General features: G+C 34.4%; 1 protein-coding gene across 3 annotated transcripts in view; it reads right to left on the reverse strand.

Annotated features, from left to right (window-relative positions):
• Axs (Abnormal X segregation) overlaps positions 1–25366 on the reverse strand; it is a 120357-nt gene that overhangs the window by 59553 nt on the left and 35438 nt on the right. For all 3 annotated transcript variants that reach the window (XM_072521002.1, XM_072521003.1, XM_072521004.1), the window contains 2 exons: positions 24607–24805; positions 5426–5601 (listed from right to left, as the gene is read on the reverse strand). In XM_072521002.1, coding sequence (XP_072377103.1) covers positions 5426–5601; positions 24607–24805 — 375 coding nt within the window. The remainder of the gene's footprint in view (positions 1–5425; positions 5602–24606; positions 24806–25366) is intronic.

Below are 25366 nucleotides of genomic sequence, written 5' to 3' on the forward strand. Positions count from 1 at the left end.
ATTTTCACTACACCAGTTTTTATCTGAGCCCCAAATCTCTTCACAACACTGTGCAGTCACTCAGTGCAGTTTCAGACTCACAGACTCAAATCACGAAAGCCCTGATGAAGACATCAGAGAGGATGTCGAAAGGTCAGTGTAGTGAAAATCGACGCGGAAGCCAGGTGTGTCTGATTTTAATTTTTGTAATGGAATATAAAAGGAAGTCCTAACAAAATTTGAAGAAATCTGGTCAGCATTATTAGAGATACTTCTATTAAAATACGTGGAAGAAGCTCATTAAGTTAAAAAATTAAGAAGAAGAGAAAACTATATAAACAGTGCCAATGGGTCTGACACAAGGAGATCTGGTGGTGGTTAAACAAAATTTAAGTAAAAATAAGACAAGAGAAAATTATGTAAATAATGGCAAGAAAATACGTCTGACACAATTCTTCAAAACTATATATATATATATATATATATATATATATATATGTGGCTAAACACCCCTTTAGGGGTTACGCCGCTTACGCTCTCTAGATCTATGTTTTGAGGTAGATCAGTCCTCATGTTCCTTATTTAATTTTCTCAGTTATTTTTCTCCATTGTGTCCTATCTCTGGTTTTTCCTTTCCACTGTCGTATGCCCGCCTTGTTGAGATCATTTACAACTTCTTGTAACCATGTAGATCTTGGTCTTCCACGTCTTCTTTTGCCAGCTGGTGTCCATTCCAATATTGAGAATATCGTCGTAGTTGATCCTGATCTCCATACGTGTCCTAGCCATTTTGCTCTTTGTTGTTTTATTTTACACACTATATCTTCCTTAATTTCTTCCAGTAGCTCAAGGTTCGTTCTTTGTCTAAATTCATTTTCATTTATTTTTATTGGTCCCAGTATTGCTCTTAGTATTTTTCTTTCTTGTATTCTAAGGTTTTCCTCTTGTTTTTTTGTCATGCTGAGGGTTTCGGCTGCATACATCATCGTCGGTCGAATTATTGTTTTGTATACCTTCATTTTCGATTTCTTACTCAATAGTTTATTTTTTAGTAATTTCTTATTTGCATGGAAGGTCTTATTTGCTGTAATAATCCTTTCTTTGATTTCTGTTTCTCTTTCTCCATTGTTTGTTATTAATATTCCCAAGTACTTAAATTTTTCGACTTCTTCAAAAATGTATTCGCCTAGTCTAACCTTTTTGTTTTCGAAGTTTTTATCAAATCTCATTATTTTTGTTTTTTCTTGGTTTATTTTTAATCCCATTACTTTTCCTTCTGTTACCATTTCATTTAACATTTTTTCCATTGTTTTTCTATTTTTTGTTATTAGCACAATATCGTCAGCGTATGCTATTATTTGTCCTTCTCTAGTTCTAAGGGTACCTTTGTTTATTTTCCTGACGATGTATTCCAGGGCAAGATTAAACAGGGTTGCTGATAACGAATCTCCTTGTCTAACCCCTTTATTTATGACAAATTCTTCTGTGTCTCCTACTTGAGTTTTTATACTCACTACAGTTCTACTCATTGTCATTTTTATTAATCGTCTTAATTTGTTTTGTATTCCCATTTCTTTCAGAGCTACCATTAATTTTGATCTTTTTATTGTATCAAATGCTTGCTGAAAATCTATAAAAAGCAGTTCAATTTCTATTTTATATCCATGAGCTTTTTCCATAATTTGTTTAACTGTATGTATGGCATCTGTTGTAGACTTTCCCTTAATAAATCCGCATTGATAGTGTCCTATGATATTCGTCATAGCGTTGGTCAGTCTTCGATGTATTAAGGTCGAAATAATTTTATATGCTGTGTTTAATAGCGTCAGTCCTCTGTAGTTATTACACATTTGTTGGTCTCCTTTTTTATGAATCGTGATAATTTGTCCTTTGTTCCATTCTTCCGGCATTTTTTCTTCGTCCCATATGTCTTTTATTAAATTGTACAGTTTTTCTTTTAATTCTTCACCACCATATTTTATAAGTTCCATATTGATCCCGTCTGATCCTGAAGATTTACCATTACGGCTGCTATTTATAATTTCCTCAACTTCCTCTTTTGTTGGTCTTTCTAGCTGGTTTCCTAACATCATTGTCTCTTCTTCTACGTTTTCATTTAGGTCTTGATCTTCTTGCTCTGTTAATAATTCTTTAAAATAGTGAGTCCAAATTTCTTTATACTCTTCATCATTTTCTGATACTTTTCCATTTTTATCTTTTATGCCTTTTATCTTTCCTTTAAAAGTTTTGTTTTGCTCGCTAATTTTCTTATAAAATGCTTTTGTGTTTCTGTTCTTACTTTCTTTTTCTATTTCTTTTATCTTATCATCTAACCAGGCACGTTTAATTTTCCTTATTTTTTTCTTACATTCATTCCTTATTCTATTGTATTCTTCCCTATAATCCTGTCTATTTGTTCTTATCCACATTTGTCTAATTTCTATCTTCTTTTTTAGCATGTTATGGCATTCTTCATTATACCATTCTTGTTTTTTTTTGTTTCTTTTTATTCCTATGTGTACATCCGCTGTTTCATTTATACATTTTTTTAAATTTCTCCATTCTGTTTCTATATCCTTTGTATATTTACACTGTTCCTTTAGTTTTTTGTTCATGTCATCAGCATACTTAATCCTTATGTCTGGAGCATTCAGTTTTTCTACGTACCATTTGTCTTTCATTGTCGTGTTTTTTAGAGTTCTTTTGACTTTTTGTTTTACCTTTGCAGTCACCATAAAATGATCTGTGTCTGCATGCGCACCTCTGTAAGTTCTCACGTCCGTAACCGATGTTTGTTTCCTTCTTGTAATCAGAATATGGTCTATTTGGGACCATGTTTTTTGGTCTGGGGAAATCCATGTTACTTTATGGTATTTAGGATGTTCGAAATTTGTACTAATGATAATCATATTGGTACTAGCTGCTAGGTTACATAATCTTTGACCATTGTCATTTGTTTTTTCGTGTAATGTGTGTTTACCTGCTACTTGGTTAATGTAGTCTTCCTTACCTACTTGGGCGTTAAAATCTCCCATTACCAGTATTGTGTCTTCTCTAGGTAAATTCTCCATTTCTCGTTCAAGTTCCTCATACATTTTGTCTTTTTCCTCCGCAGCAGCACTTTCAGTTGGAGCATATACGTTTATGATTGATATATTAAATGGTTTGGCGTTAATTCTCAGGTAAGCCATACGTTCATTTATTGGTTTAAATTGCATAATGTTATTTTTTATTGTTCCCATAATTATGAAAGCAACTCCATATTGACCTTGTTTTCCATGTCCCGAATACTGTAGTGTGTAGTTTTTTTTATTTATTTCTCCTTGACCTGCCCATCTAATTTCTTGAATCACTGCAATATCAATTTGGTATCTTTCTAGTTCTGAGACAATCTCCTGCATTTTTCCTGGTTCAAGCATTGTTCTGATGTTCCACGTACTTATTTTTAGTTCATCGCGTTTTTTCATTTTTCTATTATATTTTTTCCTGCTCGTCTGTTTTATCTTATCTAATCTATTCATGTCCTTTTCCTTTGTCATTTTCGTTTCCGTTTTTTGTTGTGTGTACGATATTTGTTGTTTTATCGGTTTTTTGGCGTGTCTTGGTTTGCCTTTTCCAGTTCATTCTTCTCTTTGTTCCATTTCCATATAGCCCCGTCAATATTTAATTTTTGATAACCTACTCTGGTGTTCATACCTTTTTCTTGTTGAAATTTTGCAATTTTCCGTATTTCTTGTTGGATCTTCATCTCTTCTTGCGTTAGATCGTTATTGATGTATATTTCTGGCTTTGATGCCCTTAGTTTGTTTTTGTTCTTCATGATTTTAATTTTTTCATTTCTGTTTTTTAGTTTTACAAGACATGTTTTGTCGCCTATTTTATAAGCATCTTCTATTTCTACTTTAATGCCTAATTCTTTTTCCACGAAATTTGCCATAATCTCGTTGACTACATTTGGGTTATTTGTATCCATCGGTAGACCCTGGACAATAACATTGTTAGCCTTTCTCTCTTTCTCGAGCTGTTCTACCTTCATTTTCACTATCTTTAGTTCCTGCTTCATTTCATCATTTTCCTTTTTTAGTTGTTGGTTACTTTGTTTGAATTCATTTATTTCTTTTTTTAATTCTCTGAGGTCATTTCTATATTCTCGTTGTTCTTCTTTTATTCCTTTTACCTCCGTTGTTAGATGTTTTGTTTGATCTGTTAAATTTTGCATCATTTTTAAAAGCTGATCTATTTTGTTTTCATCTTTCTGTTGTTTGGTTGGTGTTCTGGTAAGTTTCTTGCTCTTGTTGAAAATATCTTCATCATCTTCCTTTCGACTTCTTTTTTTATTGTCTTCTGAGGTGTAGTCATCATCGCTATCCATTTTTATTTCTTTTTTATGTATTTTTTACTCTATATTATAGCAAGCGGTAAGTTCTAGTTCTCCGGTCAACCCGTCAGAAGCTCTAGAACTTCTCAAGCAATAATTGAGTATGAAATTTAAATTTATTAAATATTTTATTTCTTCTAAATTTTGTTTATTTAGTTAATATTATTAATTAGCGGATTTCCTTTCTTGGATTTTTGAAACTTTTTGGATAACCGGCAACGTCGCATTCAATTTGATCAAGACTTGTCTTCTTATCTGTTATTAAAAGAACTGGAATTTCTAAATGTCGTTTTGTTTTGAATACAATAAAATGTTTTAAAACTTACTTACAGGTCACTTTTTGCCAATTTTCTTTGCACTGCAGAGAGTTTATGTCCTCATACAATTTTTCACGTATAGTTTGGATTTTATTTCTCACTATTACCTCAAAAATCGGAATAAACACTGGTAAAATTGCTTCAAAACTATACGGCCGTCAAAAAGAAAGCTAAAAGGGTGAAAAGGTGAGCAGGGAGGGTGAAGAAAAGCTGTAATTATAAAATAACCAAACATAGAACAAAAAAAGCAAACGATGTATGGCGATGTATCTAGCGTATTAAAAAGCGAACAAATAACGGGTAATAAAGGGATTGGGTAACGGCACACGTTGCGTCAGAAGTGGGAGATGAGTGTAACCCTTTAAAACCTAGATTGATCATCATAAGACGTGTGTGTGTGTGTGTGTGTGTGTGTGTGTGTGTGTGTGTGTGTGTGTGTGTGTGTGTGTGTGTGTGTGCACATTTTTAAATACGGTTTTTAATACGTTCGTGGGCCGCATTATCTGGCCGTTTTCAAAATTGATTTGCACTGCAAGAAAATGGTCAGTGGGCTGCATGCGATTGGCATGTATGGCATGTCTGGTCTAGACATTTGTTATAGGCATTGTAGGATGCTAAAAAGGCACTTTCATAACATAACTTTTCTTCGTTTTCATCGTTTCTTGTCTTTTACGATATTATATAAACATGCAATTTAAAGTTTTTGTGTTTTGTGTTTTAGTATATTTATTTTTACAGATAACCAACTTACCTCTAAAACGAGTGTTAACCATACTACATTAAAAATACAAAAGAATGGCACCGTTTCTCTGGAAAACAATAACTGAAGAAGGCCAAGCAAGACTGGTATGATCAAAGCATCAGTATAAAAGCCCAAAAAATGGAAATATAAAGTTACAGCTTCTCCGAAATAATTCTTTATTTCATCTGAAACAAATTTAGATCATTAGTAATACTCGTAACTGTCTAACAAAATTTTATTTAATTAGCTTCTGAAACTGTTATCTTGTGGCATATAAAGTTAAATATAATGTTTATATGGGATTAAGCGACAATTATTGATTGTAATGGTAATTACATTTTCAACTAAAAATTTGACATTTTTATTTCCACTGCGGAAATCGTTTTCAAAATTGTTTTAAAAAATTTTAATTAAAACAAGGTTATAGAGCTGTTTGTTGCAAAATGCAAAATTATTAATTAAAGACAAACAACCCGAAGAACAAGCAGGATTTAGGGCCGGACGCTCCACTATGGATAATATTTTCACATTAAAAATTGCAATGAAAAACGAGTGCAGAGGAATAGAGAAACCTATATACCTTTAATCTTCTTCTGGTTCCTCTCCGTTTCGGATGTTGGAAATCATATTGGCAATCATGACCTTGCTCGCTGCGGCTCGAAACAGCTCCGTTGAGGTTTTCTAAAACCATGTTCTTAAATTCCGCAGCCATGATATTCTCCTTCTACCGGATCCTCGCTTACCTTTGACTTTACCTTGCAATATAGACTGCAGCAGGGAGTAACGGTGCTGATTTCTCATAACGTGTCCCAGATATTGCAATTTTATGCGTTTGATCGTAAACACAATCTCTGGTTACTTCTTTATTTTTTCTAGAACTTCCTTGTTCGTGATCCTTGCTGTCCATGATATTCTCAGCATTCTTCTATAAAGCCACATCTCAAATGCTTCAAGTTTTTTAATAGTGGTGTCTGTAAGCGTCCATGCCTCCGCCTCGTACAACAACACAGAGAAAACATAGCATCTCAAATGTCTCATTTTTGTATCTAGGGATATGTTGTGACTTTTGAAAATGGCGCTCATTTTGTTAAAGACCGTTCTTGCCTTTCCTATGCGGCACTTTATTTCCTGTACATTGCTCCACTGTTCGTTTATAATAGTTCCCAGGTAGCAATACTGTTTTACTCGCTCTATCTGCGTCCCATTAATGTATAGATGAGCCCCATTTATATTCTTCTTGCTGATAATCATTTGTTTCGTTTTGTGGGTATTAATGTTTAGTCCGTACTGTTGACTTGTAACAGTCGTTACTTTTATTACAATTTAAATTAAAATAATAAACAATTTATATTAAAAATAATTTCAGAGACGTAGTATGGGTTGCCTAACTTTAAGTGTTCATTTGCCCATTAAGTGTATATTTTTAATAATTTAAGTTGTCACTCTGATCTAATTTGGTACCATTGCGGACAAGAGAAATGACAGGAGACTAGGGGAAGCGGAAAAATGGCTCTTCTTGGTTAATTAACAGTGAATTAAAAATCACTTTTGATCGGGAGTTTGAAGTGGTACATACAACGGTGGCAGTTAGCGAAAGAAAATCCAATTAATGCATAGAATTTCCTTCACTTCAAGAAGTTAAATATTCTAAGTATACCATAACGATTTAATTGACGCTGTTTTCGCAAACTCGGGAGGTGAAGTGAGATTTCTAGCACGGAATTAAGTAGCTATCTGGTAAATAATAATTTTTTATATTATAAACATTAGAGTATTTTATCTATATCCTATTATTCAGATTCATTATTTCATATTTTAATATAGTATTTTGTCCAAGGCCATTATATTTTTACTCTATGTGAAGCAAGGTCACGCTACATCCGATTGGATGGGTTTTTTTATCTACCATAATTATCTTTTTGCTCCGGTTTCTTATGCTGAAAGAAACTTTCCTCACTTCTTCTTTGATTTCTTTTTATGAATGTTGAGATTAGAAGTAACGGGGAATTGTTTTCAGCCACCTACCATGGAATTATAAATTTCCCTCAGAACATCCGAGGGAGAGTACCACTTCAACTCTATTAGAATCAGGGTCATTGGGACAAGCCACAGGGAGTATTATCTACTCCACCCTCATTTTTTCTCCAGCCTGCACCTAGAGGTAGGGCAGGACAGTCATCATCGGAACTGAGCCAATTAGCACCAGCTCCGTGCTAATTTCGGACCTCAAGGAGGACTTCGCTGGGACACCGAAACCATTCGGGAGTATCCTTCCAGACAGCTGTAGGAGGACAGTTGGTTTTTGATTCAGAACTATATATATATATATATCTTGTTTCACCAGTTCTAGTTTTTTTTTATAACATATATATATATTAATTAATATAACTCCCCTTGGTGTAAGGTATCGGTAAGTTTGAGCTCAAATTCTACCCAGAGATTATCTTCCATTGTTTTTTTGTATTAACCATTTATTTCATTATTAACTTTAATTATTTCATTATTTGTTTACTTAACTAATTTTTTTTATATATTTCATCTTGTGTTATTAACTCTGGCTATTATCCCTTCAGGATAATAGACCGTTTCAATTGTTTAACTTGGCTTGTTCCCATTTATATATTATTTTGTTTGTATGTGAATTTAGAGTTGTTTAACAATATTGTTGGTCATATTGTAGGTTAGTATGATATATTTACTTGGCTATACGTTCTTCCAACGTTAGCATTATTTTTTTTTAAGGTTGTTTTTAACCTAGATGTAGGTTGTACACTCTATATCAGAGTTATTCTGTCTAGTTTTCAACTTTTTATTATAGTTGTTTTCAACATTCTTTTTTTAAAATATTATATTGTGAAATTTTCATATACTTTTTGGTAACTTAGAGATTGTCAAAATCTAAGAAGTTATATTTAATAAACTTGAATTTGTTTTGCATATAATTTTTTTTATTAATATTTCCTTACCTTTTTACATTTACAGCATTTTTGTTTATTAGCTCAACTTTAATTAATTTTAGCAGTATACGATACCTGGAAGAGTGACTGTTACTCTTTTTAGAGTATTATCCCTCTTCTGGCGCCCTCAATTTGTTTTCTTTGTTAATTTTCATTATATCTATTTATTTTTCATATCTTCTTTTCTATCCATCATACATATTTTCCTGATTTACTGTCTTTAAAAGGCATGCAAATTGGCCGTATCCATCCTTGAGTTTCTAGTGGTCATTCTCTTGCCTACATTGCTAGCCTAGCCACATTCCGTTCTATATTTTTTTTCATACTTCTTTACGTAATTGTTATCTATTTTATCCCATATATATAGACCACTCTTCTAATACTTCTCTCCTCCTACACACCCCAGTATTTTGTTACAGACTGTACTCGTTTATTCTGTCCATTAGCCTCTGGAGTCCCTTTAAACTATCTGCTATCACCATGGTGTCGTCGGGATATCTAACATTGTTTACTCTTTCACCATTTAGAAGGATGCCTTCGTCTATTCCGTAAAGAGCCTCGTTAAAAATTTTCTCTGAGTACATATTAAATATCAACGGCGATAGGATACATCCCTGTCTAACTTCACGTAGTATTTTTATGTGATCTGTTTCTTCTCCGTTAATTTTCATGTATGCGGTCTGATTCCAGTATAGTCCTTAGATTATTCTTAGGTCTTTGCCATCCAGGTCTGCTTCTTTTTAAATGTTTATCATCTTTTGATGTTGAACTCTGTCAAATGCCTTTTCATAATCGATCAAGCACGCGTATACGTCGTTAACGTCCCTGCATCTTTGAATCAGTACCTGTACTCCGAAAAGTGCCTCTCTGGTACCCACTGCGTTAATGAAGCCGAACTGTCTGTCCGATATTTGTTCCTCGCACTTCTTATAAATTCTTCCATGGATGACTCTAAGAAACAGTTTCAATATGTGGCTCATTAGGCTGATTGTTCAATATTCTTCGCACTTTTTAGCCCCCTGTTTTTTAGGTATCGCTATGAATTCTGATTCTAGCCATTTATCAGGGATAGATACCTTTAATAGAATTGGAAAAAGCATATGACAGTGTACCGATCTACCAACTATGGATACAAATGGGTAACTTGAAAATAAACCCAATTCTTATTAATGCCACTCAAAAATACTACGAACAAAACTTTGCAAGAATTAAAATCGGACAAAAAATCACCTCTCCTTTTGAAACAACAAAAGGACTAAGACAAGGCTGCTGTCTGTCACCCACCTTATTTAAAATCTATTTGGACAGATCCTTAGTGAAATGGGTAACAAAATGTAGAAACATGGGAATACCTGTGGAAGAAAACACGCTATATACACTTTTCTTGGCGGATGACCAGGTAGTAATTGCCGAAGACAGCTACTATCTACTTACTATGGTAAGAAAACTGCAAGAAGAATATGAGGTGGCAGGTCTAAACATGAATATGGCAAAATTTGAATATCTCTCAGTGGGAACAGATGAAATATGTGACCTAGTCTTGGAAGACGACAAAATCAAAGGCGTGCAATCCTGCAAATATTTGGGGGTCATTTTCAACAAGGAAGGAAATGACGCAGATGAAATCAGGGAAAGAACAAACAAGGGCAGAGCAGCGACCCGTGCCTCAAACTCTCTTCTCTGGCAAAAAACAATTCGACGAGAAACCAAAAAACATATTTACGGTAGTATAGTCTAAAGTATTACACTTTACGGTTCGGAAGTATGGGGCGTCACCAAAGCTAATAGAAACAAACTTATGACGACAGAAATGGATTATCTGAGACGAAGCTGCAGTAGATCGAAACTGGAGAGAGTTAGAAACAAAAAAATAAGAAACGAAATGAAAATGGAGCGAAATATCAATGATGACATAGAAAGAAAACAATTAATCTGGTTCGGACATATTAAAAGAATGCCAGAGTACAGATGGCCTAGAACAGTACTGGAATGGATCCCTTCTAAAAGAAGAAAGAGAGGACGACCACGGAGTAGTTGGCGCAACGATATTGATGAAGCAATGGTGGCAAGAGACTTAAAAGACGCTACTGCATATGACAAAAAAAGATGGAAATTGGGGGCGGAGAAGCGGCGACAGCCGTAATCAATCCGTTATTAAAAAAAATTTAGGTGTAAGTTTTAGTGTAGTATTTAACACGTTTCTACCTCTGCAGTTTTCTGGCTGTTTTTTATCTTTTTTTTTTGAATAGTAGAATTAGTTCGCTCGTTCTCCATTCTTCCGGTATTTTATTTTGTTTTATAATTGTACTAATTAATTTTGTTACTTGTTCTGTTATTGCTGCTCCATAATATTTCAGTAATTCGTTTGGTATCCGTCTTTACCTGCTGCTTTTATGTTCTTCAGGTTTTCAAGTATTTTCAGAACTTCATATAGGCGAGCGGTTTACCCCTATAAGCAGAGCATCAACCGACTAAAATTATTTTTGCATTTCTAATGCACCAAACCTTTTTTATTCGATTCTATATATTTTTCCAAGATGAAATGTATTTTTTTAAATTTTTACAAGTGGGCCGGCAATTGTTATTAACAAGTAACTTATACAAAAAAGCAATTTCACCGAATTGTTTCGGAATCAATTTTTTAGGTGTATCTCATCAAAGTAAATACTTTTTCTCTCTTGATAATTTTTCGAAAAATGCTTCCTTTTCGAATTATTTACATTTTTTTGTTGAAAAAATGCCTTAATTAGTGATTTTTGGGATTTTTTTTCTAAAAAACTACTAGATGAATTGCAATTTTACAAATAGCTTTATAATCTTTAAACCGTCGAGTACAAGTTAGAATATTTTGACAAGGATAAATGGTTTCTATCTTGCTAAAAACGTGGACCCAAATATTTCGAATATGCCTTTCGAGAGTATCCCGCTAAGCGTGTACAGCGGTTGAGGTGCTGTAGGCACTAAAAAAATGCATCTAATGAAAAATTACCACCTTCGAAACCAGCATTATTACAACATTACTTAAGAGCAAAGTGGCAAATAAATGAATGGATTCAAGCAAAAAACAATATTATTTCATCTCTTGATCCATTAACCCATGGTTTGACAATGGAAAATAATTGTTTCGATTTTAATTATTTTGAAGGCGTAACTAGTTTAGATATGTTACAAAAGTATATCTGCTCATGTACCGGTAAATGCTCTACGAAAAATTGTAATTGTATTTCCTATAATTTAGAATGCTGCGCAGTATGGGCATGTACACCAGAGAATTGTAAAAATGTTAAAGACGACTGTATTGAAGACAATGAAATCAGCTTATTAGATGGAAATCCTGTTGCTGTTGACGAAAATTTTCAAATTATTGACAATGAAAACGATGTATAATTAATATTATATTTTAATTTTATTATATTTTTCAATAAAAATTAATTATATATTGCTTAATGTATTTCACTGTAATAAAACATTCAATAATATAGTCACCACGTATATTAAAAGAAAAATTACATTATTATAGCATTGTAAAAAATTAATTTTAATTGTTTTAATTATAATATGTCTATATAAAAATAATTAGAAATATCTTTTTTTTTTAATAAATTGTACGTAATATTTGTGTTAAATTAATTTATTAAATTTAAACAAATATTTCTACGCGCCGCACGCCTGTATCGCCGCAACCGCTGTACAAACTTAGCGGTAGACTGCTCAAAAGGCATATTCAAAATATTTGGGTCCACGTTTTTAGCAAGATAGAAAAAAATTATCCTTGTCAAAATATTCTAACTTGTACTCGACGGTTTAAAGATTATAAAGCTATTTGTAGAATTTCAATACATTTAGTAGTTTTTTAGAAAAAAAAAATCCCAAAAATCACTAATTAAGGCAATTTTTTCAACAAAAAATGCAAATAACTCGAAAAGGAAGCATTTTTCGAAAAATTATCAAGAGAGAAAAGTGTTTATTTTGATGAGATGCACCTAAAAAATTGATTCCGAAACAATTCGGTGAAATTACTTTTTTGTATAAGTTATTTGTTAATAACAATTGCCGGCCCACTTGTAAAAATTTAAAAAAAATACATTTCATCTTGGAAAAATATATAGAATCGAATAAAAAAGGTTTGGTGCATTAGAAATGCAAAAAGAATTTTAGTCGGTATATTCTGTTTCTAAGCGTCTTTTGAGGGGTAAACCGCTCGCCTAATATAACTACATTTGTATTAAGTTCTTTATTTATGATAATTTCTGGTGTTTCCGATTCTAGCGTTTATTTGTTTTTCCTCTGCATAGAGCTTTTTTAGGTAGTCAATCAACGTATCCTTTTCTATGTGTTTTGGTTCTATTAGTTCCTTTACCTCCGTTCCTTGACCTCTTATGAAGCGCCATATTTCCTTTTGCACACCGTAAAAATCATGTTCCATTTTTTGCGAAAAGCGTTTCCAGTTCTATACAATTATAACAAAAAATTATTACTTTTTACTTACTTGATTGGTCTATAGGACAAAATTTAAAAAACACCCAATCTCGAAATTCAGCGAGATCGTCAGGTTATCGTTTCACAATCATAGACTGCGAAAGGATCTGCGACAAAAAAAGAGTAAAAGTTCTTTCCATTCATTGTAAGTTATTCCTACAAGACCAATATGTACCATATATGCAGATAGTGTAAATAGTGTAAATAGTGTAAAAATTACAAACTGTAGCATTTGTAAATTTATTGGAATCCCCTCGTATATGGGATAAATTGAAATCCCCTCAAATATGCATTATAATAACGAAGAATTTTTTCAATGTGTCTTAGTTCGTATCTTTCAATTTAAGACCCAAATAATATTTCGTTCTTTTCACGTCGCCGTCGATAATAAATCATTTTATTGTTTGTTTATGTCACAGGCGCAAATTCTTAGATATTTCTTTGTTCAAACCGCCCGATATTGCGTTTTCAAATTAATAGTTTAATTTTTAAAGATAATTTCAGCACTTTCATTGGAGCCGCGGTAAAGAGCGGTGATCTCCAGCGTCATGTCCAAATTCATCCGTCGAATTTGTGGTTTTCTGTTTTTGCCCTCTTTTTACAGAATTATGTAGCAGTGAAAAGTAGTTTTGTAGCAGTTAATGGTTCAGTTAATATTTTGAGTGAGGATTGGAAGAATCATCGTTTCCATCCTTGTTTTGTTTCTCCCTGGTTGTCATCCAAGGCTTTTTGGCAGTTTGGAGATGGATTTGTTCGTGTGTTCGTTACGCAGAGAATGGAGCCCAGGTCTACCCCCAGTTAGTTGCAGTTATGGTTCCAGAACATTCAAAGTGTGATTTAGTGAATTAAGGTAACTTTCGTTTCAAATTTTAAAGTAAAGACAGACTTTTTTTAACAATAATTGCTTTCATAAAAATTTTAAAAATAGTAATATTTAATATTGTAAATTTTGAGTTTTGTCTTTAGCTGTTATTTTATTTGTTTTCAGTTTTTAAAATTTAATGTTTATGACAGCTAGCTTTATTATTTTCGATATTTATTTGTTTTGTCTGTTTAAAAAAAAAGGTTAATCTCTATGCGGTAACACTTGTAAGTTTATGTAGTATCTCCAACTCCTGGAGTTTGTAAACGGATGACATGTAAGTTTTTCTGTATTTTTTTTTACTTGTGACTATTAATATAGTGTTTTTATATTGTCTATTTTGTAACTATTTGTGGTGACACAAACATAAATGTTAAATTTTGTTTCGTAACATTTGTTTATTTTTTTTAACTAACCCTTTTTTGAGTTTTATTTGAAAAGGATATATTTTGCATTTCTGATCATTATTTCCCTAGTTACAACTAGTTGTTGTAATAGTTATAATTAGGCACCTTGAAGTGGCGCTTTTTATAAATTACTAGAGGTGTTTACTGTTTTTTTTTATTTTGTCCCAAGAGATTTACGACCTTTTGTTTCATATTTTTGTAGTTGCCCCAGTTGCCCTTATCATTTACTTATCCACGACCCCAGCTCTCCTAACAAACCCTGAGTGCCGTTCGCACAAGTAGCGTTTATTTTGCTTACCCTATCTCCACCCCCATAGTTTCTATTCCCCAATCTTCTACCCAAAAAAACCTTACCCTATGGTAGGCAAAATATTTCGTTACAAAACTATTTTTTTTATTTTTCCTTTCTTTCTTCATTGGTAAATACCATCTTGTATATAAAAATTTGATATTTTTTTTCTTATTGTATTCCATGTATTGACAAGTACAAATTATCATGAAAACGAATTATTCAGCTGAACGATTTCACTTTACTCCGCAACTCGCTTGGCTATAGATGAAATCATTTTATAATCTACCGTAAATATTTGAAATTAATGTAGCATAAGCAAACATGTGTATTCAGTTCAATTATATGTAATACGTTAAACATGAAAATTGTTTTTGAAGCTTTAATGGCAAATTTTCGGTTTGATTGACAATGCGAGTTTGTATTTGATCGATTTAATATTAATTTCATAATCAATATCGCTTGATAATGTTATTGTCATTTAGTTTATTTTGTTGAATATCTATAGCTGTGTAATTGTTTTTTATTGACTGTTTAGTTGACCATATATTTGTTTAACTTTTTAAAAACTATTTCTCCCTTTTATTACGGTAAAATGAAATTTAAACAAATCTGTGAAAATATATTCATTCATCAATCCAGTTGTTCTCATGTCCGTAACATTAATTCTTTTTTTTTTTGTTTAAACTGCCCAGCAGTTATAGCTCATATCTACTATCTTGATGGTCTTTTAGAATATATAGTCGCGATAATATATATTGTAGAACGCTTTAAATGCAACGACATCTTGAAACTGTGTTGGATTTCTTGAAGAGCCTTCATTCTACTACCCCCACTCCTTTTACACTACTCGGAACGAACAGTTGAGCACTAATCTAAACTTAAAAGTGTTGTAAACTATTAGTTCACAACACTTCTGGACCTTCCAGTCATAAAAATCTCAAAGACAGGATACACGTTTTTAAACGCAAATGGGGCATCTATCCCGGACGATAGCCTCTTAACTGGTAGCGTGATGTATAGGATCTATGATTGGTGCTACATAGGTGACACAATAACATCCGATTATCTCCCAATTCTATTAAACACAGACATAATATCGCGAAAAATTCCAACAGAGTTAGGCGAACTCGATACAAATGAAAGTATCGACCAGAGTGCAGTCAAACTTGAAAGCCTCATCACTGAGGCAATGAATCACTCCATTCCAATGAAAACAATACAATAATTCTCTCCGACAGTTCCACAATACATCATTGCCAACATCCAACAAAAAATACAGATTTTACGTCTTTACAAGATCAACAGACACCCCATAATCAAAATAGAATATAGCCGCATCTTGGCTAGAATTAAGAGGGAAATATCTACCCTACAGGCTCACCAGTGGTAAGATACGAACCCCAAACTTGACTACAGAGACGGCGGTAAATTCTAAAACAAACTTAAAGTCCTAGCCAAACAAAAATTATCTCAACTCTCTCATCTGTTGATCGACAATCAAATAGTCAGGTCCCCGGAGCCGAAGCGTTCAAAACTCACTTTTTAATAATTTCCAGTCTCCCGACAACCCAAACTTTGATCGCTTGTTCAAACTCAACACCAAATTCATAGTAAGAACTACTTTCGTGCACCAAATTCCAGGTCATGACCCGATTATGACCCCCTAACTGACAGGGAAAAGGAGACGTATTGTCAAATTTGCAAAAATAACTCCATCGGACCTGACAACATCAGCAGACGGCGCCTCAAACAACTTCCTTTAAAATATGACCCCACTTCTAACAACAACTATTAATGCATGTCTCAAACATAGCCACTTTCCTACTCCTTGGAAGGTGGCTAATACTATCATGATACCCAAACCAAAAGGCAACTTTAGATAGGGTCAGAAATCGAGCCCGCCTCCTCATACCACTTACAGGGGAAATTGGAAAAACACACACAAAAACTTTCGTACACAAATTCAGATAAAACATTCATTCGGACCACTATGGAGTATAAGTCGAACTTATATTGACTTCTAAAAGATTATCAAAAGAAAAAACTGATCACTGCGGAGCGCAGGATTCTGCGTATTGTATGCAGAAAACCCTGGGACCTTGCATCCTGTGAAATCCATAACACTGCAAATATTACCACAATCATCATGAGAATCAAAACTCTCAACAGGAACTTTACTCTCAGAACCATCAACGGCCCCCACTCTATCACCCAAGAAACCCTGAAAAGTTCCTGCTCTTATCTAGATCACGTAAGAACCCGGAGACCATAAGAGAAAAACCTTCACATTCCGTCCATTCTAATTCAGGCTTGCATTAACGAACTCCCGGGCGAATACGCTGCCATTCTTAAAGCTACTCCGATAGCTTACCCACCCACCTATAACCCAATTCTTTTCCTTATACCGGACAGAGGGAGATTGGTTTATTCCGGTTTCCCAATATCACTACTCAATGATACATGTCCGACTATGGACTATTTTCTAACCTGAACTGGCTGATTGTTGAGACTATCTATCGAACGCCGACGAGGCCTAGCCTTAACGCAAGCAATCAATAACATGAATTTTCGTGCAATACACTAGTTCTGAAGTTGGTCGCACACGTATAAATTGCTTGCAGGAACAATAGTCACTAGAGAACACATTTTTCGTCTCTGCCGATTTAGACTCGCACACATTCACACTCTAAAACACTTATAACAAATACACACAACACTCACACTAGCATAACGGTGAAAGGAGTCCTCTTTCTGCTACCGAAGCATCCTTGCCGCTGGGGCCCCCGGCCGACAACTGAATATTGTGCCCGGCACAAATTCTAGGGTAGGCAGGGGATGTCTATGCGACTGACGGAACTAAAGTAACATCGAAATTGTAGCGTCCATCACTGTCATCCTATCACAAACACACTCATACTGGGCAACCTGTGGCAAACCGCCTGTCGAAAGCTGACGAGGTTTGGCCGTTAACGCAAACATCCAATAACAAAATTTTAGTGCAATACACTAGTTCTGAAGTTGGATGTAGACGTAAAAACGGTTTGCATGATTAATAGTAACCAGAGACTCGGTCTTTGTGACATCGAGCTCAAAACACAAACACTGCACTCTGGAAAGAACATCTCATTAAGAGAAGCCTTTCACCTCTGATTCAAGTAGCGACTCCATCTGAACGGCTACCAAGATGCTTCATAATACACGCCACTACCACTGTTCTGCTTTACCACATTCAAAGCTAACCTGAAGAGGATCGAAAGATTCTAAACCGGGACTCACATGTTTATTCCTTATTCCTTTCGAAATAAAGAATCCTTTACCTTTCCCTCTAAATGAACATTGTAGTAGTACAACACTTCTAATTAAAAAAATTGCATTAATTTTGTTTGCTAAAAGTTTTGTTAAAACCTTTGACTTTTCTCATAAAAGAATGGTTAATTTTGTTAATTAGCGTAACAGTTTGACGTTTTGATTGTTTATTTCAGAGTTTCCTAAACTTATCTAAACCGCGACCCCTTTTTGCTAAAAAAATTGTTCGCAACCCCCCAATTTCCCCCCATTCATTTATTCAATATTATTTGACAGAAATACAAATATTTTATTTTAATACAATTATTTTAATGATTGCGATCTGTCCCACTAGTAATTAGTAATAGGTACTTCTGCCAGAATAGCATTTACAATAAAAATAAATAATAAGAAGTCGACTGCACATTGTACACCGCGATATATTAGCTTGTGCCTACATCGCAAAACTCTTCCATGATAATCGCGAAAGCGCTCGCTACTAGATGGCACTCTGGAACGTTCTCGTAGCCTCGTTTTGGCTTTATATAAGCGGCGATGCGCAACGAAACCTCAGTTCGAATCCAAACAGCCTATGGTGGAGAACGCGGTGGTGAGTAATGAGTAAATATTTTACGACTTAAGTATTCCCGTTTACGTATTTACGTCTACGATAAATTATAAATTATGGATAAGTTTTTAAAAAGAAGTGCAGAACCATCTACGTCTGAAAGTGGCAGTAGCAGCAATAAAAAGAAAAACAGATTCTACGTTGATGAATATCTTAAATATGGTTTTACCGTTATTTCCAATAAAATACAATGTGTTATTTGTGGACAAGTCTTGTTAAAAGAAAGCATGAAGCCATCAAAGTTACTTCGACATTTAAATAGCAAACATCCAGATAAAAAAGACAAGCCGTAGAATTCTTTGAAAGAAAGCTGAACATCCTTCACAAACAGCAAGACAGTTTTCCCTTGGCAACCACTACTAATGAAAAAGCATTATTAGCAAGTTATAAAGTTGCTTATCGTGTTGCCAAAACTAGTCGCACACAATTGCTGAAAGTCTGATTTTTCCAGCAGCTGTTGAAAAGGTACATATAATGTGTGGGGAAAGAGAGGCTGCAAAATTAAATACAATACCTATGTCAAATAATACTATCCAAAGAATAATTAGTGATATGGCAGAAGATATTCAAGCGCAAGTTGTGGAAAATCTTATAAAATAAATGCACGTACTTCTCTCTTCAAATGGACGAATCCACAGATATATCTAACTGTGCCGAATTCATTACGTTTGTAAGATATGATACAAATAATGGCATTCAAGAAGATATTTTATTTTGTTCCCCATTGGAGACCAATACCACTGGAAAATGTTTACTCGACACTTTTGTGAAACGTATAAGTAAATATGATATTGACTGGGGTAAATGTATTGCTATAGGCACAAATGGCGCTAAAGCTATGACAGGACATAAATCTGGTCTTGTCGTCAAATTACAAGAAATAATGTCAAATGGAGACATTGGTTTTTACATCGAGAAGCTCTTGCGTCCAAAGCTTTACCTCCTGAAATGGACTGTGTTATGAAAACCATCATTAAAGTTGTAAATTCCATTAAAGGAAAAGCTTTGCAGACCCGTATTTTTAGAAAAATTTGCGAAGACATGAGTGCTTTATTTGAAAATCTTCTCTATCACACCGAAGTAAGGTGGCTTTCAAGGGGCAACGTCTTAAAAAGAGTATTTCACTTAAGAGCAGAGCTTTTAATGTATTTGAAAGATGAGAAGTCCCCATATGAAAATCAATTTTCCGATCCTATTTGGTTTCTGAAACTAGGTTTCCTTGCTGATATTTTCGAGCAATTAAATATTTTGAACAGTAATTTACAAGGTCGCGACATTAATATAATTACAGCCACAGATAAAAAAAGGCGTTTCTAAGAAAAATCGATTTATGGTCGACCTCACTTGGCAAAAAACAACTCGATTCATTCCAGTGCCTTCAGGAAATTATGGAAAATGGATCCAATTACAGTGCTACAAATTTTGAACAAGTTTTTGCTGACATGCATGTTACTTTGCTCAATTTAAAACAACAGCTCTGTGATTATTTCCCCGAAGAAATTCAAAACAGTTACGACAGTTGCAGATGGATACTAAATCCGTTTTTAGCCGATTCCTTTCAGCATGTTGAAATACCAATAAACATAAAAGAAAAACTTATTGAAATATCAAGTGATGGAATGTTGAAGCTCCAATTTTTTTCCCAGAACTCGGACCAATTTTGGACCGAAAAGATGCAGGAATACCCCCAGTTGGCGAGTGAAGCTGTAAAATGTTTGGTTCCATTTGTAACATCATATTTGTGTGAGTTAAGTTTCTCGTCTATGACTGCCATTAAAATCAGAGTTAGAAATCGTCTCGTACTTGAAAATGATATAATTGTGTATGTCTTAAATACACAGCCTAGATTTGAAAGATTAGTTTCACAGAAACAGGCGCATAGCCCTCATTAAGATTATGATATTTGACTTTGTTTTACTCTTTTATTTTTACGGACTTTATTATTTAGTTTTATATTTCGTCTGATAATTAATTGTTAATTTCTATTTACGGCATTGTTAAAATAAAAATACATGATCTAACAAAGCGGCGCTTTTGTCTTATTTTGGAAATGTTCGGCGACCCCCCTAGTACCTCATGGCGACCCCCCTAGTACCTCATGGCGACCCCCAGGGGGTCTCGACCCCCACTTTGGGAAACACTGGTTTATTTAAAAGTAGTTCTGCTAAAAAATTGATGAATTCCTAAATGAGAGTCTTTTTGTAACATCTCATACTACACAGTTCAACTGTCAAACCCATCTATACAGTTGTGACGAATAAAAATCTAACTTAATTGGCCTACTATTGATAAGTTGCAATATTAAAATATTGGTAACAGGAAACACTATTTGAATATTCTATTCACATCTATTATGGGGCGTTACGATGTATGCTGATAGTTTTATTAAATAAAAAATGTTTAATTGTTCTTATTGTAGGACCGAAAAATGAGTTTTACTTTTAACTCTGTTTTTTTTTAACACAATCTCATTGATTCTATCAGGTGAAAACCACGTTTCTTTATATTATTCTTTGTATTGCTACAAACATTGTGTTCTATATTACATAGCTTAGCGAGAATATACATTGTGTAGCAAACTTTTTTATCTAGAACCTACAGAAGCCATTTTCTATTTATTTTTAACGTTTATTTGAATATATTATTCACATTTTTGTTTAATCTTGACACAAAACAACAGCGTTGTTATTAAAGAGTCGTTAAAATTTATGGTAAAGCGCATAAAAGGAACAAAAACCCTGCGGCTAAAGTAATTTTCTTAAAAAACCGCATGTATTCACCCTTTTCATTATCTTTTATAGTGCAGTTCAGTTTTCGCTCCTTGGGCGTTAACAAGCGACAATTTATTTAATTATCGTCAAAGGGCGACATAATGACTTGTTAACATGCACCAGTGCCCATTTGCGTTTCGCGCGACCTTCATTATTGTGGCAATTAAGAACGCTTACGTTCCGTTCATCCGGACCAACAGACAGAACCGAATCGGGAAGCAAGGTACAAAAATATTGAGATAAGCGTAGCGTTTCCAGTGTAATTTACAGAACTGACTATTCGAAAGTAGTTTTAAGTATCTTATGAGAACAATATTCGTCAAAACACTGAATCCTAATAAAGGGATTATAAAATAGTCAAAACTACCATTGATACAACAATTCATCAATTCATATAGAGCCGTTTAATGTGAAATCCGCTGTCCTCTATAAAGAAAATTTTATTTTAGGAAGAAAGACACTACTAATATTTTTAATCGAAACACTACATAACGCGTTACAAGGTAAGAATGCATCTATACGCTTTTAGTAGTGTAGTTGGAATATTTTAAGGTTCCTTCTTGGTTCCAATTAAGCTTTTGAATTATACCGAGATTTCCGTTGAAGTTAAAGATGCAGTTAAAAACTAACCAGAAACAAATCACCCGGAATAGATAATCTCCCAGCTGAACTATATAAAGAAGAAGGTCACGATACCATAATAGTATTATGGTATCGTGACTAGAATCAGCTACAAAAATGGGTTTAATAATAAATAGCAACAAAATGAAATGAAACCAAGACCACTTGTTATAGAAAACGACGTCGTCGAAGCAGTGAACGAATTTGTATACCTGGGAGTGCTCCTTAATACTGAAAATAATACTACCGCAGAGATAAACCGCAGAATTTGCACAACCAACAGATGCTATTTTGGGCTTAATCTCCTCCGTTAATCCTCAATTTTATCGAGAAACACAAAAATAAAACTCTGTAAAACAATAATACGCCCAGTCCTAACATATGGTTCAGAGACCTGGACTCTAACAAACAGTAATAAAAACACGTTAGGATGTTTCGAAAGAAAAGTACTAAGGCAAATCTATGAAGCAGTGAATGACAATGTGTGGAGAAGACGATACAACTTCGAACTATAGAATATATCAGGAATAAAATATCATAAAACATATTAAGATAAGACGTCTGAGGTGGATAGGGCATGTAATGCGGATGGAACAAAATGACCCAGCTAGAAAAATGCTCCTTGATAGACCCATTGGTCAGAGAAGAAGAGAAAGACCCAGAACAAGGTTCCTTGATATCATCGATGTGGGAATACGTGCTTGGCGGAAGAAGGCGATGGATAGGGACGACTGGACAGAAATTCTTAATGAGGCTAGGAGGCTAGGGTTGTAACGCCACAATGATGATTAATTTTTCCGCCTAACTTTATTTTCTGTAGTTCATAAACAATTTTTCATGATGGATTCTATCAAAAGCCTGATAGTCGATATACAGAGATATACTTTATTCTGGTGATAGAGGCATTTTTGAATGACTGCAAACAGCGCTTCTCTTATTCCCAAGGCCTTTCTAAATCCGAACTGAGAGTCACTTATGCCTATTTCACATTTTTTTAAAAATTCGATTCTGAATGATCTTTATGAATATTTTTAGTAAGTGACTCAATAATCTAATCAGTCTAAATTCGTCGCATTTGCAGAAACTAGATTTCTTTGGCACAGCTATGAATTCTGGGTTAAGCTATTCCTTTGGTATTACGCCACTTTCATATATATTGTTTAAAAAATGTATTAGTAGTTTCATGTTGTTATCATCTATTAGTTTTATTGCATTTATTTTATTCCTTTAGTCTACGGCTTTATTTTTTAATGTCAGGCTGCTCTACCGGGTACAACAACCTGCCAGATACGTAAGTCGTCTACAGACAATTCCGAGTTCCAACATCGAAAATATTATAATTCCCATGTTCGTCCGTCTAAAGATCTGGTCCACTGACAAGGAACTCCAAGGGATATCGTTTCCAACTTTGACTAGAAAGGATACGGCCTAAGAGGCGTTCAGGTATAATCCCACGGATAGTAGCTTCGCACCATTACCTGCTCGTGCGTCAATCAAATGTCCTAACCTGCGGTTCCTCTCGTACTGAGCAGGATTACTATTGCAACGACGAGTCATCAGTAGAGTAAAACTAACCTGTCTCACGACGGTGTAAACCCAGCTCACGTTCCCTACCTATGGCGACGCTTGACAAATTTGCTTTGCAATGATAGGAAGAGCCGACATCGAAGGATCAAAAAGTGACGTTGCTATAAAAGCTTGTTATCCTAGTTATCTATGTGGTAACTTTTCTGACACCTCTTGCTGAAAACTCTTTAAACCAAAAGAATCGATAGGAAATGCTTTCGCAGTCCCTATGCATACTTAACATCAGGATCAAGCCAGCTTTTGCCCTTTTGCCTGGTCCTCGCTGAGCTAGCCTTAGGACACCTGCGTTATTCTTTGACAGATGTACCGTCCCAGTCAAACTCCCCGCCTGGCAGTCTTCCCAGATCGTATCAGGCTGGAGGTAAGTTGACGCTCAAAACGAAGCACACGAACGCTAGCCGGGTATCCAAAAGGCAAGGCTTATCGGAACCACGAAACCGACGAACGGCACAACGCAACGAAACTGCACTCCATACCCTTGGCTCAAGAATATAGTGACAGTCGCCGCCTTGTGAGCGAACGACGTACGCGTTTCGCCTTACCGAGTAAGTAAAGAATCGATGAAATAAGCTTTGCACATTGTATCGCATATTTTACCTCTAGATCTAGGATTAGAGGTCCTTCAGTCTCCCACGTTGACGTCTGTTGCAATGGAGGTCTTTCATCCGCCGAGGGTTTTTCGATAAATTGCTCCCATATTTGAATTTGTTTGATTATTACTATAATTATTCTTCCTTTGTTGTCAGCTCGAGTGAGTATATTACGTTTCTTGTTATTATTGGAAGATTTCTTTTAATTTTTTGTAGAGGTTGACGTGTGAATTGTTTTTGTGTTTTCTTCTCTTTTCCATGAGTTCCAAAATATCTTCCGTCATCCATTTTTCCGTTCCTTATTTTTCGTATACTTAAGTTTTTCTCTTTTTACTCTAACCATGGTATTTTTATGGTTTGCCATATATTCTCCATTTCTTCCTTTTCTGTTATGATTGTTTTTTTCGGGTCTTCAGTAAATTTGGTTATCCGTTTTTCTTTATTAGCTTCGTTTCGAAGTATTTCAATGTTGTATTTCTTTGGTTTATCTCGGCGTATTGTTTTTAGTTTTTGTCTGAGATTGATAATGACTGGATTGTGGTCTGATGATCACTAAGAGGTTGAAATAGGTCATACTGTGATCGGAGCACTTTTAGAAAGATACGACACGACATTCATGCCCTTTAGATGCCTAATTCGCCGCTATCTAGAACGCGAATTATAAATATTCAATAAAGTAGTAAAACAAATAGTAAAGAAAGTTGTACTTACCATAAGGCTGTTTCCCAAATATACTCATGTACCAGCTCCTTCCAAGTTTTTTAAGAACTTCTCGATCATGCAGCGCATACATACCCTTTATTATCTCATATTTTTGACAGACTCCTACGATTGACTGACCGGTATAAAGATGATTTTCGGGATAGCCTGGTATATGTTTATCTTCCGATAGAGCTCTTATATTCTCCACCTAAAATAGATTTTATAAATTTGTAGATTTAGGATTGGATAATGTTTATATATGTTATACTAATACTGGGGTCCGTCCCAGGATAGAATAAAGAGGTAAAATTAAATATTAACAAAACGAACGCATAAAACCGAAAGAACAAGAAAACTCAAACTTCCTCACAACACTTTTGATAATACTGTAAAATCCTCTTTTTAATAAATAAAAGTAACATATTAAGTTTCTTATTACATAACTTATCATACTTTCCAAAAATATGGAAATTATTATGGTTCTCAAGCCATTAAAAGAGCCCAATGAAATAACATTTTACCGACCCATCAGCCTACTCCAAACCGTAAGCAAAGCTTTTGAAAGATTGCTGCTACAAAGGATATATACAAATCATGAATTCCTTACATTACTAGCAAAACTGGTAAAACATCAGTTTGGTTTTCGGGAAAATCACTCTACTACCCAACAAGTCCATCGAATGATAAATGAAATATCAAAAAGTCTCGAAGAAAAGAAATACCGCAAGACTATATTTATAGACATCCCACAAGCGTTTGGCAAGGTCTG

This window comes from Diabrotica undecimpunctata, chromosome 1 (genome assembly GCF_040954645.1).
Source record: "Diabrotica undecimpunctata isolate CICGRU chromosome 1, icDiaUnde3, whole genome shotgun sequence".
In the NCBI taxonomy this organism is placed as follows: domain Eukaryota; kingdom Metazoa; phylum Arthropoda; class Insecta; order Coleoptera; family Chrysomelidae; genus Diabrotica; species Diabrotica undecimpunctata.